The sequence below is a fragment of the Saccopteryx bilineata genome, chromosome 6, assembly GCF_036850765.1.
Source record: "Saccopteryx bilineata isolate mSacBil1 chromosome 6, mSacBil1_pri_phased_curated, whole genome shotgun sequence".
NCBI classification, from domain to species: domain Eukaryota; kingdom Metazoa; phylum Chordata; class Mammalia; order Chiroptera; family Emballonuridae; genus Saccopteryx; species Saccopteryx bilineata.
In genome coordinates, this window is record NC_089495.1 from 126,864,742 (window position 1) to 126,880,029 (window position 15,288).

The 15,288-nt window shown below is 52.1% G+C and overlaps 1 protein-coding gene across 1 annotated transcript in view; it reads left to right on the plus strand.

Annotated features, from left to right (window-relative positions):
- The window catches only part of RNF213 (ring finger protein 213), a 141,026-nt gene that overhangs the window by 39,464 nt on the left and 86,274 nt on the right, over nucleotides 1–15,288 (plus strand). The window contains exons 5-10 of the mRNA XM_066234648.1: nucleotides 9,308–9,802; nucleotides 10,087–10,209; nucleotides 10,736–10,893; nucleotides 11,934–12,092; nucleotides 12,826–13,028; nucleotides 14,749–15,032. Coding sequence (XP_066090745.1) covers nucleotides 9,308–9,802; nucleotides 10,087–10,209; nucleotides 10,736–10,893; nucleotides 11,934–12,092; nucleotides 12,826–13,028; nucleotides 14,749–15,032 — 1,422 coding nt within the window. The remainder of the gene's footprint in view (nucleotides 1–9,307; nucleotides 9,803–10,086; nucleotides 10,210–10,735; nucleotides 10,894–11,933; nucleotides 12,093–12,825; nucleotides 13,029–14,748; nucleotides 15,033–15,288) is intronic.

A 15,288-nucleotide genomic window follows, 5' to 3' on the forward strand; every position in this document is an offset into this window, starting at 1 on the left:
GGAGGACCCAGGTTCAAAACCCTGAGGTCACCAGCTTGAGCACGGGCTCATCTGGTTTGAGCAAAGCTCACCAGCTTGGACCCAAGGTCACTGGCTCAAGCACCGGGTCACTTGGTCTGCTGTAGCCCCACGGTCAAGGCACATATGAGAAAGCAATCAATGAACAACTAAGGTGTCCCAACGAAAAACTGATGATTGATGCTTCTCATCTCTCTCCGTTCCTGTCTGTCTGTCCCTATCTATCCCTCTCTCTGTCTCTGTAAACAAACACAAACAAACAAACAAAAAACAAAACTAGCTAATATAGCAATGAAAGTATTCTTGCTTCTGAGTAAAAGCCTCTCAGGTGGGCAGCGTTTTGTTTTTATTGGAAAACATTTTGGGGCCCTCGCTGGTTGGCTCAGTGGATAGAGCATTGGCTTAGCATGTGGACATCCCCGGTTTGATCCCCAGTCAGGGCACACAGAGGAAGTGACCATCTGCTTCTCTTCCCCTCCCTCTCCCCTTTCTCTCTTTGTTTTCTGCAGCCAGTGGTTCGATTGGTTTGAATGTCAGCCCCAGGCGCTGAGGATAGCTCGATAGGACAGGGTGGATCCTGGTCAGGGCGCATGTGGGAGTCTCTCTCTCTGCCTCTCCTCCTCTCACTTGAAAAAGGAAAAAAAAAAAACCAGTTTGGATTGGTGGCTGCTGCCCAGGTGTGAAATCCACCAGTCTGCTGCTGATGGTATAGTTTAGGTTGGGGTCCACCACCTGGTGTGCTGGTAGTCTGGTGGTCACCCTTTCCCCTGACAGTGTCTTCTAGGAACTGTTGTGGACCATAAATGGCAAAAAGCCTTTGTAGATTCGAGGCTTAGCAAAAGGCTAAGTTCTCCCCCCTCCATCTCCATATTTGGCTGTGAGCTGAGTATTTGCACCCACTTCACTTTCTTCCTTAAGTTGCTGGAAGCAATTTACATGCCCTTCCTCTGATTCTTTGTTTTCAGATGTTGGTAAATTTCACTAATGTATTGGTTTATGCCTTGGGAGAGTTCCTGTTTTAGCCTGGGATGTGTAACTTTGTATCAAGGACTTCCTTGATTTGCATATGGCTATATTAATAAAGCAAACTGGGGCTATGGGGCACTTGGATATTGCCATCAGCATTTTTTTTTTTTTTGCATTTTTTTTCCTGAAGCTGGAAACAGGGAGATAGTCAGACAGACTCCCGCATGCGCCTGACCAGGATCCACCCGGCACGCCCACCAGGGGGCGATGCTCTGCCCATCCTGGGCGTTGCCATGTTGCGACCAGAGCCACTCTAGCGTCTGAGGCAGAGGCCACAGAGCCATCCCCAGCGCCCGGGCCATCTTTGCTCCAGTGGAGCCTTGGCTGCGGGAGGGGAAGAGAGAGACAGAAAGGAAGGCGCGGCGGAGGGGTGGAGAAGCAAATGGGCGCTTCTCCTGTGTGCCCTGGCCGGGAATCGAACCCGGGTCCTCCGCACGCTAGGCCGACACTCTACCGCTGAGCCAACCGGCCAGGGCCATCAGCATTTGAAGAGTCCTCCCGGTCCCATTTTTTCTGGACGAGTATGTTTCCTTAATTCCGCACCGTTATTAGGAGCCGTGCTGGTCCGCGGCAAGGAACTGGTCACTGTCCCTACAAACATCCCTCTTGCATTTATTGTGGTCCTCAAGAGCTCCCCCTCCCAGGTAGTCTGGGTCTCGCAGCATCTCCTGCCCTTGTGGTGGTGCATGCTTCCTTGTTTCTTTGTCATGACTACCTCTCTCCTTCTGGAAGGCGGGCCTGACCGAGGTTTCCTGGGAAGGTGGCTGGAGCCTGTTCATGAGGTCGGATCCCTCCTGCCACCTTCTGAGATGCCTGGAGGGTTGGGCACCTACCACCTTCCTATACCATGAGCTGACTCAGTGGTCTAAAGCTTTTAGGATTCTGGGGCCTGAATCTGTTTAAAAGAACGTGACATTATTATCCTATCAAAGCTGTTAGAACATTAACTACCTTGACTTATTTTGGCATTCTTTATGTTTGAAACAACCTAATTTACGGTTTGGTTATTTTAATTATTAGAAATCCCGTGCTTGCAAATAACCAAAAACCCAGCTCAGATGAATTAATATGACACAAGGAATTCATCATGCATGTGACAGAAATCCTCAGGTGGACAGCTCCAGGCACACTTGGTAGTCCCAGGTATAGGTGTCTCCTTTTGTCCTTGCACCGCCTTCCTGATGTCACTTTCCTCCTTCAGCAGCCTCTTCAACACTCTGGACCGCTCCACCCTCTGTCACATCACAGCATCTACAGTTGTCCACTTCCCACTGCACCAGTCAAGGATGGGGATATGTCTCTGGGCGGCTCTTACAGAAGCCTGGAGGCCTCCCGGTACCAGGGAAGGCTTTCCTCAGATCTCATTGGCTCTGACTGGGTCATGTGCCTATCCCTGAAACAATCACTGTGGCCAAGTGATAGGATGACTGTGGAAGGGAATAGAGTTAATCCTGCCTGAACCATGTTGGGGAGTGGGAGCAGGGAAGGCCACCGGCACCATGGCCCTGCTGTGGGTAGGAAGGGCCATGGCACTGAGGCACTGAGGGCACGTTGCCAGTTCCAGGTGGCGCTTGCCAGGCATCTCTCTGAGGTGCTTACTGTGCTTTGTCTCATCTGGCCCTCATAATGGCCTGATGCCGTGGCCAGATGGGGATGCCTATTGTCTCCATTTTGCAGATGGGAAAACTGGTGGCTAGTGTGGTGTATGGGGGTCAGCTGCTCTCTTTGGTTCCTAGTTCAGCGATTTTATTATAAATCCATTTACTACAAGAATTGTTATTGTTTTGTTTTGTTTTGTAGAGAAAGGAAAGGTGGGGGAGAGAGAGAAAAGCACCCATTTGCTGTTCCACTTATTTATGCATTCACTGGTTGACTCCTGTATGTGCCCTGACTGAGGGTAGAATCCACAACCTTGGTATGTTAGGAGGATGCTCTCACCAACGGAGCTTCCTGGCCAGGGCCTGTAAGAATTTTTAAAACATGCCATAGCTGACTATTTAGTCAGAGGCACTGACTTTTTCTTCTTAGAGTATCAAATAAAAAAAAATGACAACAGCCAACACAGCAATAGCTGACTGGTGTGCATGAATCAAAATGATACATATATATTTTTGTCAGATTGGCAGAATAAAGGAAATGTTCTTGATGTGCCGTGGAATTGTACTAATTTGTGTATTTGCCATGAGACGAAAAAGGTTGAAAATCGCCGCACCCCCATCATGTATTCCCCACCTGGCACTCAGGTGAATGAACGGGCTACCTGCTCCCCCTGGACTGGGTGTGCAGGGTAGGGTGGAGGCTTGGCTTTGCTGAGTGGGAGAAAAAGCTGATGCTCTTTGTAAAATCCCAGGTGCCTATGACCAAAAATATCTAGACTTCACAAATTTATCTTTTTCTAGTTCTCTGTGAGCTGGCATTGCATAGCTTTCGCGTTGAGTGAAAGGCACTAAAGTCAGGGCAGAGTGGAGCCAGGTACAGCTGTGTGCAGCTTCATAACCCCCCTTCAATCCAGAGACAGCTTTCACACCCCCAAAGGCTCCCCCGTGTATCTTCCTAGTCAAAAGCTCTTCATGAAAAAGACACTTTTGGTGCCCTGGCTGGTTGGCTCAGTACTACCACTGAGCCCAGTGTGTGGAAATCCAGGTTTGATTCCAGGTCAGGGCACACAGGAGAAGCAGCCATTTGCTTCTCCACTCCTCCTCCTTTCCCTTCTCTCTCCCTCTCTCTTTCTCTCTCTCTCTCTCTCTCTCTCTCTCTCTCCTTCTCTCTCCTTTTCTCTCTCTTCCCCTCCCGCAGCCATGGCTTGATTGGTTCTGAGGCATGGTGCTGAGGCTGGCTCCGTGGAGCCTCTGTCTCAGGTGCTAAAATAGCTTGGTTGTGAGCATGGCCCCAGATAGCGGTCACTGGGTGGATCCTGGTCTGGGCACATGCGGGAGTCTGTCTCTCTCCCTCCCCTCTTCTCATTTGGAAAAGAAGAAGAAAAAATGTTTTGATTACATGTTAAGCCTACATAAAGGACATTTATTACGTAGATGCAGGGTTAACAAAGTGAGCACTGACTCCCCACCATTCACTTTTTTTTTTTTTTTGTATATTTCCTAAGTTAGAAGCCAGGAAGCAGTCAGACACCAGCATGCGCCTGACCAGGATCCACCCGGCATGCCCACCAGGGGGCGATGCTCTGCTCCTCCGGGGTGTCGCTCTGCTGCGACCAGAGCCACTCTAGCACCTGGGGCAGAGGCCAAGGAGCCATCCCCAGCGCCCGGGCCATCTTTGCTCCAATGGAGCCTCGGCTGCGGGAGGGGAAGAGAGAGACAGAGAGGAAGGAGAGGGGGAGGGGTGGAGAAGCAGATGGGCGCTTCTCCTGTGTGCCCTGGCCAGGAATCAAACCCAGGACTTCTGCACGCCAGGCTGATGCTCACTCGGCCCTGGCAGAGCATCGCTCCCTGGTGGGCAGAGAGTCGCCCCTGGTGGGCATGCCGGGTGGATCCCGGTCGGGCGCATGCGGGAGTCTGTCTGACTGTCTCTCCCCGTTTCCAGCTTCAGAAAAATACAAAAAAACAAACAAAAAAACTCTACCGCTGAGCCAACAGGCCAGGGCCCCCACCATTCACTTTCAACATGGACATCACCCAACTGTTGGGGTCTCCTCCTAACCATCCCCACCCTCAGTGTCCACTGTCTGGGTGCATCCCAGTCAGAGGTGTGTTTATTCTTACTGTACACATTTCTGACTCCTGTAGCCTTCATTTTGCCTTTTGGGAAATAGCTATATTCAGAATAGGCCAAATTAAAGACCACATTAATTAGGAATACATGCATATGTGCATATATACTGCTCACAAAAATTAGGTGATATTTTTTTATTTTGTATTTTTCCAAAGTTACAAGCTGAAGGCAGTCAGACAGACTCCTGTATGTGCCCGACCAGGATCCACTTGGCATGCCCACTAGGGGGCGATGCTGTGCCCATCTGGGGTGTCACTCTGTTGCTGCTGGAGCCATTCTAGCGCCTGAGGTGGAGGCCATAGAGCCATCCTCAGTGCCTGGGCCAACTTTGCTCCAGTGGAGCGTTGGCTGCAGGAGGGGAGGAGAGAGAGAGAAAAAAGAGAGGGGGAGGGGTGGAGAAGCAGACGGGTGCTTCTCCTGTGTGCCCTGACTGGGAATCTAACCCTGAACTTTCACACACTGGGCCAATGCTCTACTGCTGAGCCAACCGGCCAGAGCCAATTAGGGGGATATTTCAAAATGAATATGAAGTGATAAAAAAAAGAAGCATTTAATTTTTTTTTATTAAACAAGAACATTAGAAAAGCAAACAATTGAAAGAAAGTTGTTTGATTATGCAAATGATATGCAAAACTAACTTTTATTTCATTGGTGAAAATGCACTAGACAAAAAGCTAAAAGTACTGGAGTATGTGTATGTTCCCTGGTCCCCTAATTCTTTTTTCAAATAATACAGCCTGAATATGTTTATTATTATTATTAATTTTTTTTGACAGAGAGAGTTAGAGAGAGGGACAGACAGACAGGAAGGGAGAGAGTTGAGAAGCATCAGTTCTTCATTGTGGCTCCTTAGTTAAGTTCATTGATTGCTTTCTCATATATACCTTGACTGAGGGGCTACAGAGCGAGTGACCCCTTGCTCAAGCCAGTGACCTTGGTCTTCAAGCCAGTGACCTTTGGGCTCAAGCCAGTGACCATGGGGTCATGTCTGTGATCTCATTCTCAAGCCAGCAACCCCGTGCTCAAACTGGTGAGTCTGCACTCAAGCTGGTGACCTTGAGGTTTCGAACCTGGGTCCTCTATGTCCCAGTCCAAAATCCTATCCACTGAACCACTGCCTGGTCAGGCCCTGATCCCCTAATTTTTGTGAGCAGTGTATAATGAGGAATATATAATGTGTAAAACTTACATAGATAAGCCTTGGTTTTTGTCAAGGGAAAGTTTAGGTTCCAGCCCCGAGCCCCACGTGCTAGGTGTGTCAGGCCTGATGGATGTGAGACAGGTGTGAGGTGTGTCTACCGCCATCCCCAACAAATGTATGTAGAGAATAGCACTTAACCTATGCAGAATTGAATCCTATTGTGAAAGGTCTTGAGGCAGCTGACAGGACGCATGCAGAGTGGAGATAGGAAGGAGGGAGAGCAAGGTGAGTGGACAGAGAGAAACTGTGCTTCAGGGGCCCAACCTGGGGAGGCCTGAGCTCGGATGGCGAGGGGCGAGGGGCAAGGTCTGAGGAGCGGCACTGGGTGCCTGAGTGAGAGAGGAGGCATGGGAGCCTGCAGGGAGGCAGAGCTCGCGTGGAGGGGTGTTCACCTACCCAAACGGAAGCATGGGGCACCTGTGGGGCTGGGATTGTTCTGGACCCTGGATGCAGCAGTGAGCAGAGCAGTCTCTCAGACTTCTGCTCTGGAGGGGAGAGGAAACAGCACATGTTTCATGTCTGTGTGTGTCTGCATGCATGTGCATGGGTGTGTGTGTGTGTGTGTCTGTATGAGCATGCGTGTGTCTCTGCGTGTGTAACTCTGTGTGAGTGCATGTGTCTGTTTGTGTCCAGATGAGTGCCTGTGTATCATGTGTGAGTGTGTGATGTGTGTATGAGCATGTGTGTGTGATATGACTTAAAGCAGGTGGCACCTGCGGGGCTTTGCTGTCCTGCAGAGGATCTCCAGAATGGTATGCTGAAGGGTGTGGACTGAGGAGGTGTCTGGGAAAGAGGGAAGTTGAGGCAGGAGATGGCGAGAAAAGGCGTCCTGATTATACCTGGAATTTAGTTTATAGAGGTGACTGAATGATGAAAATAGATGTCAACACCATTGATAGAAATTTTATTATTCACAGTTCCCAAGAGGAGGGGTCACTCCACACAGGGCCACCTAAGGAAGCACTGGGTGGTTGGGACGCAGAGGGAGCCAGGGGATAGCGGACAGCAAGGCCCAGCCTGCATTTTGGGGCAGAGCACCCGAGATTGAACTCATTTAGGATTGGCTACTTGGAATCATTGCAGTGGGCTCGGGGCATAGGGACTCTCCCTTGATTTCAGGTTCCTGGGTCTGGGGTGATAGGGCAGGTGGATAATGACCCAGAGTGTGAGAGGCAATGTAAGAGGTAGAGGGGTGTGCACTCTAGGTGGGTGGGTTTATATATGGAAGACAGCTCACTGGGTAGTTGTCTGCTATCTCTGGGAATTAGCCAGCCCTGGAAGGAGACTCCCTCCAGGGTCTGCAAGGCCCCTAAAATGACACAGCATCATAAAGCCAGAAAACAAAATGCAGGATTAGTAGCTGAGGCCGGGGCAGGACGAGGATGGCAGGAGCTGCCAGGCAGTGAGCAGGTGGAGTCACGCAGGGCCTGTGGGCCGCACTTAGGCTTTTGTTCTGGGTGAGTGAGGAAGGCGCCAGGCAGCCCGTGTCTTTGTGCGGCACAAGACCAGGCGTCTGCTGAATTCTTCGTCATTTGTGTCTGTCAGACTCAGCCTGGGCTATCTCCTCCAGGAAGCCTTCCAGGCTCTGATTTCCCAGTGCCCTCAGGTGCCTTCCTCATCAGCACTTCCCATACACTAAAACCGCCTGTGTTCAGTGTGTCAACCCCCTCTAAATTTTTGGCCTCATGGGAGAAACATGTCTTGATTGCTTATTCTTTGTTCATAGCAGTGTTCCAGATTGCCTGGTAAATCAGTGTTAATCAGAAACAACTCGATTCCAGGTAGTTTTGCACTAAAGAGGAGATTCTACAAAAGGCTGTGTCCCTGCACACATCCCCCTGCTGGTCTGACCAGTGTCTTTCAGCCAGGCTACTTGTTGGGACAAAGTGAACGGAAGTGCTGATGCCCAGACAGATCAGACCTGAGGTGCATGGGCTGGACTTCCAGGGGCGGCCTCCAAGGGGCTGCACTGGTCTTCTGCTGGACTGGCAGCAGCTCCTTGGAAAGGCAGAGTCTCGGGGGCCCCACACATGTCGAGTCACCATCTGCACGTTAGCAAGACCTTTAGAGATCTGTACAACCATGGAGATGTCACCTCTGTGAACGACCTTTCTCAAGGCCCTTTCTTCCATGATGCTAGTGGGCGTCAATGATCAGACAGGCCTGCAAATCATCCCCAGGTTGCCCAGGGTGGCTGTGTCCCCTGCTCATCATTGTGGGCAGATCTGTAGGAGGCTCGGTCAGGATTGTTGGAGGAAACCTCAGAACGAGGCCACCCATCCCATGTGCAGAGGTGCCCCGTGTTCTCCGGCCGCCCTGGTCACTCAACCCAGGCAAGCTCAAGGTGGTGAGGGCAGGGTCCGCACTGGCCTTCGGGGACTTATGGGTCACTCCCACTTAATGAACTGATTAAGAGTGTTGTCCCTGTGAGGTCTTCAGAAGGTTCTGCCCCATCTGCTGCTTTTTTCTTTTTGTATTTTTCTGAAGGTTGGAAATGGGGAGGCAGTCAGACTCCCGCATGCTCCTGACCGGGATCCACCCGGCACGCCCATCAGGGGGCGATGCTCTGCCCATCTGGGGCGTTGCTCTGTTGCAACCAGAGCCATTCTAGCGCCTGAGGCAGAGGCCACAGAGCCATCCTTAGCGCCCGGGCCATCTTTGCTCCAATGGAGCCTCGGCTGCGGGAGGGGAAGAGAGAGACAGAGAGGAAGGAGAGGGGGAGGGGTGGAGAAGCAGATAGGCGCTTCTCCTATGTGCCCTGGCCGGGAATTGAACCTGGAACTCCCGCACACCAGGCCGACGCTCCACCACTGAGTCAACTGACCAGGGCCCCCATCTGCTTCTTACGAGCACCATTTCTGATTCCGAGGTTGGGAACTCTCACTTTTGAGCAAGGATCTGCTGGATGAGGCTCAGGGTGCCTGCGTGAGAGTGGGACAGAGCTGTCCTGGCTGTTCACGTTAGTCCCCTGCTTTTCGTCTCGGTTGTGTATACAGAGCACACACAGCATAAGAGTGACTTTCAGACTCTCAAACGTCTGAAAACCATCCTTATAGGGCTGTCTCATTGGAAGGAACTCCATGTGAGGTTGTCTGCTGTGCTTTGGCCGCACCACTCAGCTGCTTGTCTCTGAGCTCTGTCCACCATTCCCGTTCCTTCTGTGTCTCAACTTCATTCCTTCCAAGATAACTAGATGGTGGGTTCCATGGATGTCAGAGGGGTTGGTGGAGCTAGGTTTGACGTTCTTGACTAATTGAAAGGAAGATGGAGCAAAACATGGGTGAGAGTCAAATACACCCAAAGAGTAAAATTAGTGTTTCTTCCTCTACCTAGAACAAAAGGAAGAGAAAGAAGGAGAGAAAGAACCAGAACGCCTCTGCTTCCACAGGGTTGGAGTCCCTGCCTCCCTGTCCCTCCATCCTCTCTAGTCTGGATTCACTTGTATCTCCTGAGTTCCAAGAAGCAACCCTGCTCCAAAGCCCAGCTCAGCAGGGTGGTCCTCCTAGCCAGTGGAGCCCTCACCCGGGCGCCAGCATGATGCCTGCTGACCACAGAGGGCCTCTCCAGGGCCAGACTGCAGGAGAAGCAGAGGCAGCCATGGAAGGACAATCTCCCGGTGGCTCGGCCTCCCGAGATCAGCACTTCTCAGAAGAGAAGGACCAGGAGTGGGCCAGCCCAGCCGCCTCTGCCGCCTCTGCCCATGAAGGTGGTCCTGGGAAGGAAGACACTGCCCAGGAACTACTGCTGCCGGAGTCAGAGGGGGACCACACTGAGCCCAAGAAAGAACTGCAGGCTGGCCTGCAGCAGGCTGGGGCCCCAACCTCTGGGGTGAGTTGTGAGGGGCGGGGTGATGACCAAGATTGGCCTTCCATGTCCTTGATGCCTTGCTGCGCAGTGTGGTTCTGATGTCACCTCCCTGTCTGGGAAGGGCATCCATCCTCTCGGACTGGCTCCCGGGAACAGGACTGTGGAAGGAGCCGCCCTTTCACCCCAAGCAGCTGACCCCATCACTGAGCTGGAGGTGATGCTGAGCCTTATGCCGTTTGAGTCACAGGCTCCCTGTTGATTTTGTCTTCTTGGCCCTGACACTTTGGGATCTTAATTTCCTCCAGGCAATTGATGTTGCAGCCAAGTCAGCGAATGCAGGAAAGAGGGCTGAGAAAGAAGTTCAAAGTAAGACTCAGAAATCTAAACAGCCACCTGCAAGTGTCCCAGCACTCCAAGAGTACTGCCAGGTAGTGTCTTGTTCTGTGGGGATGGGTGTCCGCACCCCGCAACCTGCCCCACAGTCCACGCCTTTTGGCCCCGTTTCGCCATGGCTCATCTTTCATTTGGTTCTGCCCCCCCATACACGTTAGGTGCTGGGGTGGAGCTGTGAGGGCCCCCCCCCTCTGAGCTCGTACTCTAGAGGGAAGAGAGACATGCTGCCGGGCAGGGGGTGCTGGAAGGGCACCAGAGGGGGTGCCTAGGGAACATGGCTGGGCAAAGCCTCTCCAAGAAGGGGTTGCTGCAGTGGACACCTGGATGGGTGAGAGGCAAGTCACGGGGAAATGTGGGGACGTGTCCCTGGAACAGGAATGGCACATGCAGGGGCCCTGAGGTAGAGTGTGGCAGCTGCTCGGGGAGCGGCAGGAAGCTGGTGCCCTGAGAGGCAGAGGGGGTTGGGCGAGGGGTCCTAGGAGGCTGTTGTGGGTGCCCCAGACTGTCAGAGGCAAACTTGGAGGCTGGTGTTAAAGGTTGGAATTTGGCCACTTGTCCTAGGAAGCTGAAGTCGAGGGCAAGACCCCTGTTTCTGGACAGAAAACCAAGCCCAGCCACCTGAAGAAACTGGATGGGGATAACGGGAATCACGTGGCTGCCAGGAAAGAAGAGAAGGAGCAGAAGGACCAGAGAGCTGATGTGTGTGCTGTTACAGAGAGGTGAGGTGTAAGGTGTGCATGGGAGCTGATGTGTGTGCTGTTACAGAGAGGTGAGGTGTAAGGTGTGCATGGGAGCTGATGTGTGTGCTGTTACAGAGAAGTGAGGTGTAAGGTGTGCATGGGAGCTGATGTGTGTGCTGTTACAGAGAGGTGAGGTGTAAGGTGTGCATGGGAACTGATGTGTGTGCTGTTACAGAGAGGTGAGGTGTAAGGTGTGCATGGGAGCTGATGTGAGATGTTACAGAGAGGTGAGGTGTAAGGTGTGCATGGGAGCTGATGTGAGATGTTACAGAGAGGTGAGGTGTAAGGTGTGCATGGGAGCTGATGTGAGATGTTACAGAGAGGTGAGGTGTAAGGTGTGCATGGCGCGTAGGGGACATAAGGGAAGCCTGCCCCTGGGGGCACAGGCACAGTGCCTGCCCACCCCACCCCACCCCACCCCACCCCACCCCATAGAGGGGATTCCCAGGCTGCCCTTCTTGTCCACTGCTCTGGAGATAGGCGAGGGAAGGGTCCTAGTCCCAATTTGTTGCCTGGTTTAAGTGCTTAGTCATGTAGTCCCTGGGGTCCCAGAGGCAACAAGGGCCTTACAGAACTCAGGAGAGAGGCTGCATGTTTCAGAGTGCTGGCCAGCACCTCCCACCACTTCCCCAGCACTTAGAGAGTGTGGAGATCGTCCCCACCCTCTTACACACAGGGCTGGCCGTGTGTCTGAAGTGTTGATACACTTGACTTTTGCTGGATGCATGTTAATGTGCAGTGAAGAAATAGGGATCATGTATGTGTGCATGCTTGTGTGTGCATGCACATGTGTATGTGTGCTGGTTTGTGTCTGTACACATGTAGCCACATGCATGTGTGCAAGTCTGTGTGCATGAGAGTGTGCACACATGTGCATGTTTGTACATGTCTGTGAATATGTGCAGTGTGTGCATGTACTGTGCATGTGTGTGTGCGCGCATGTTTGTATGTGTGTGCATGTACATCGTTGGGTAGACAGGTCCAGGTCTAATCGTCGATTTCCGGTGGCTTCGCTGCAGCCCCTTGAGCCCCGGAGAAGGAGTCACAGTGATCTTCCACGCCATCATTTCCAGAGACTTCCAGTTTGACTCCAACCACCACAAAGTATTTGTTCGCGGGGGAGAAGAACTCGGGAAGCCAAAATGGAACTGTAATGTGTGCGAGTTGTATGCTATCAAGTGAGTGTGTCCAAGGGCTTGTGAACAGTCCTTTGGTGAGTCTTATCTTTGAAATCAATTGAAACAATATTTTTTAGGCCCTGGCCGGTTGGCTTAGTAGTTAGAGCATCTGAGTGTGCTCTTCTATACATCAAGTGTATGGAAGTCCAGGGTTCAGTTCCCAGTCAGGGCACATAGGAGCAGCAACCATCTGCTTTTCCACCCCTCCCGTCCCCCTTCTTTCTCTTTTCCCTTCCTGCAGCCATGGCTCGATTGGTTTGAGTTCATCAGCCCCAGGTGCTGAGAATGGCTCCACGGAGCCTCCACCTCAGGTACTAGAAATAGCTCGGTTACAAGCACGGCCCCAGACGGGCAGAGCATCAGTCCCAGACGCGGGTTTCCAGGTAGATCCTAGTCGGGGTGCATGTGGGAGTCTGTCTGTCTGTCTCCCCGCCTCTCACTTGATAGTAATAATAATAATAAAAAAGAAACAATACTTTTTAGCTAAGTTCATTACATCCTTGAACTTTCGGAAAATGAGTATTTCAAGCTGCTCTTCCACATAAAGCTCTTGTCCTGTGTCCCCATGACTCACTTTCCATAGGCTGTCTGAGAACCTCACCTTGTTCCAGAAGTGTCCCCTTGGTCAGCACTGACATGTAGCTCTTGGTCTGCACTCCAGGCTGTGTTTGAGAAGAACTAAAACTTCCAACAGGATTTCCCAATAATTGGGTGGTATCCTGTTTGTTCACAGACCCTTAGACCCTCATGGGTTTCTCGTTGAAGGCAGCACCATCATTTCCAAGCAGCACGTGGGCAAACCCATTCCGTACAAGTATGTGGTCGCACAAGGCAGCGACTCTGTTCAGTATGAATTCATCTACAAACGTCAACAGAAGGAAAAGGAGCACGTCAACCGCTGCCTGCACATGAAGTCCTCACTGCTGGGCTCCGGAGGTGAGTCCCTGCGGGGCTGCCGACCCAGTGCACACATGCAGGGCCAGGTCCCCAGTGCTGGATATTTCTCTCCGAAGAGCAGAGGCTCCCTTCGCCTAGGTGGGTCCTCTCTGCTCAGCACTGGCCCCTATCTCTGGCTCCACGTGTAATAAACCTGAGCTTGGAAGGAAGTTCTCACCAGGTTAGCCTGAGTGCTCACCTATGAGAGGAAATAAGGAAAGGGATTTAGAATGAGGGCAGAGGCCCTGGCCGGTTGGCTCAGCGGTAGAGCGTTGGCCTAGTGTGCGGAGGACCCGGGTTCGATTCCCGGCCAAGGCACACAGGAGAAGCGCCCATTTGCTTCTCCACCCCTCCGCAGCGCTTTCCTCTCTGTCTCTCTCTTCCCCTCCCGCAGCCAAGGCTCCATTGGAGCAAAGATGGCCCGGGCGCTGGGGATGGCTCTGTGGCCTCTGCCTCAGGCGCTAGAGTGGCTCTGGTCGCAATATGGCGACGCCCAGGATGGGCAGAGCATCGCCCCCTGGTGGGCAGAGCATCGCCCCTGGTGGGCGTGCCGGGTGGATCCTGGTCGGGCGCATGCGGGAGTCTGTCTGACTGTCTCTCCCTGTTTCCAGCTTCAGAAAAATGGAAAAAAAAAAAAAAAAAAAAAAAAAAAGAATGAGGGCAGAAAGGAGAAGATGAGGCTAGAGAGCAAGGGGGCTGAGCGCAGAGGGGTGCCAGAGTAGGGATAGGTTGGGCGGGGGGAGGGAACTTGGGAGGGGAACTGGACCCCTTCCAAATGGTGCAGGGAGTGAGGTATTGAAAGAAGCCCTGAGGAGCCCATCCCTGCCCCCGTGTGATTGCAGCCACACTTCCCCTTTCTCTTCTACCATGTCACCTACACTGTCCTTTATGGGTGAGCATCAATGCTCCTAATAGGAAGGGCAGTGGCACGTGCACCAGGTAACGTAGGAAGTGATGCTCACCTGCTACTGTGAGTGATAGTTTCAGTATAAAATGTTTACCCTCTGAGCAGTCATTTTCTTTTTTTTCTTTTTATTTTTTTTAAGTGAGAGAAGGGGAGATAGACAGACTCCTGCATGTGCCTCAATCAGGATCTACCTGGCAACCGCCATCTTAGGCCAATGCTTGACTCAACCAAGCTATTTTTAGTGCCTGAGGCTGATGTGCCGGAGCTATCCTCAGCGCCCAGGCTGATGCTCAAACCAATCGAGCCACTGGCTGCGGGAGGGCAAGTGGGAGACAAGAGGGAAAAGGGTGGGGGGAAGAAGCAGATGGTTGCTTCTCTTATGTGCCCTGACCAGGAATTGAGCCTGGGACATCCATATGCCAAGGTGAACACTCTATCCACTGAACCAACCCACCAGGGCCACAATTATTTTCTAAGGAGCTCATGAACATTTGCTGAGCTGTCACATTTGCCAAAGAACCAAGAAAGTTCCAAGTACTTTCAGGCCAGCTGAATTGTGTGACCTCAGTGTCATCGTACTCTCTGTGCTGTCTACATACCTGGCCTAAGCACAGCCATGCTCCCCCACGAGGCGAGGCCCCATGTTGCTTGCCTGTGACAGGCAGGTGCTGTCTTCCGCTGACCACAATTTTCTGATCGTCCTTCTTTTTCCCTTCCTGGGGCTCATTCATTCTGTTCCTGACAGTCAAGAGCAGCCTTCAGGACAGAGTGTCCAGGTCAGGGGAGTTTTGATGTCTTTTCTCTCCCTTCTAGAGTGGCATCAGTATGATGACATTATTTGCATGAGGCCCACTGGGAAGATACGGGCAGTCATGAATCATTTCATGGACCAGACAAGGAAAGACGTGGTGAGAGGAAAACGCCTTGCTGCCAGCATCATGCTGGACGGCATCTTCAGCATCCTCCATTCCTGGAAGGCCATTGACTTGAAAAACTTTTTCAGCCAGTTTCGTCAGTTTTATTCTGTCGTCCACATGCCCATGATCTATGAAGGACAGGAACAGCCCTGGAGTGACCTGCAGTACGGGGAGAAGGAGGTATCAGGTTTCAGGAGTTACAGCCATTCCTTTCCCTACCTTCTGGGCAGCCAAAGTCACCCCACCTCCTAGGGGCCAGTTGACCTGTTGACTCAGTGGGCAGGTGCAGGTGGGGACAGGTGTTATCTCTACCTCTTTTCTCCAGATATCACTTCTTGGAAATTCTTTGTCATTCTCATTTTCTTCCTCCTGCCCTGGTTGTTCCCATCCCCTCTTCTCTCCCACCCCTCACCTGGCCCCACCCCCTCTTCTGCTC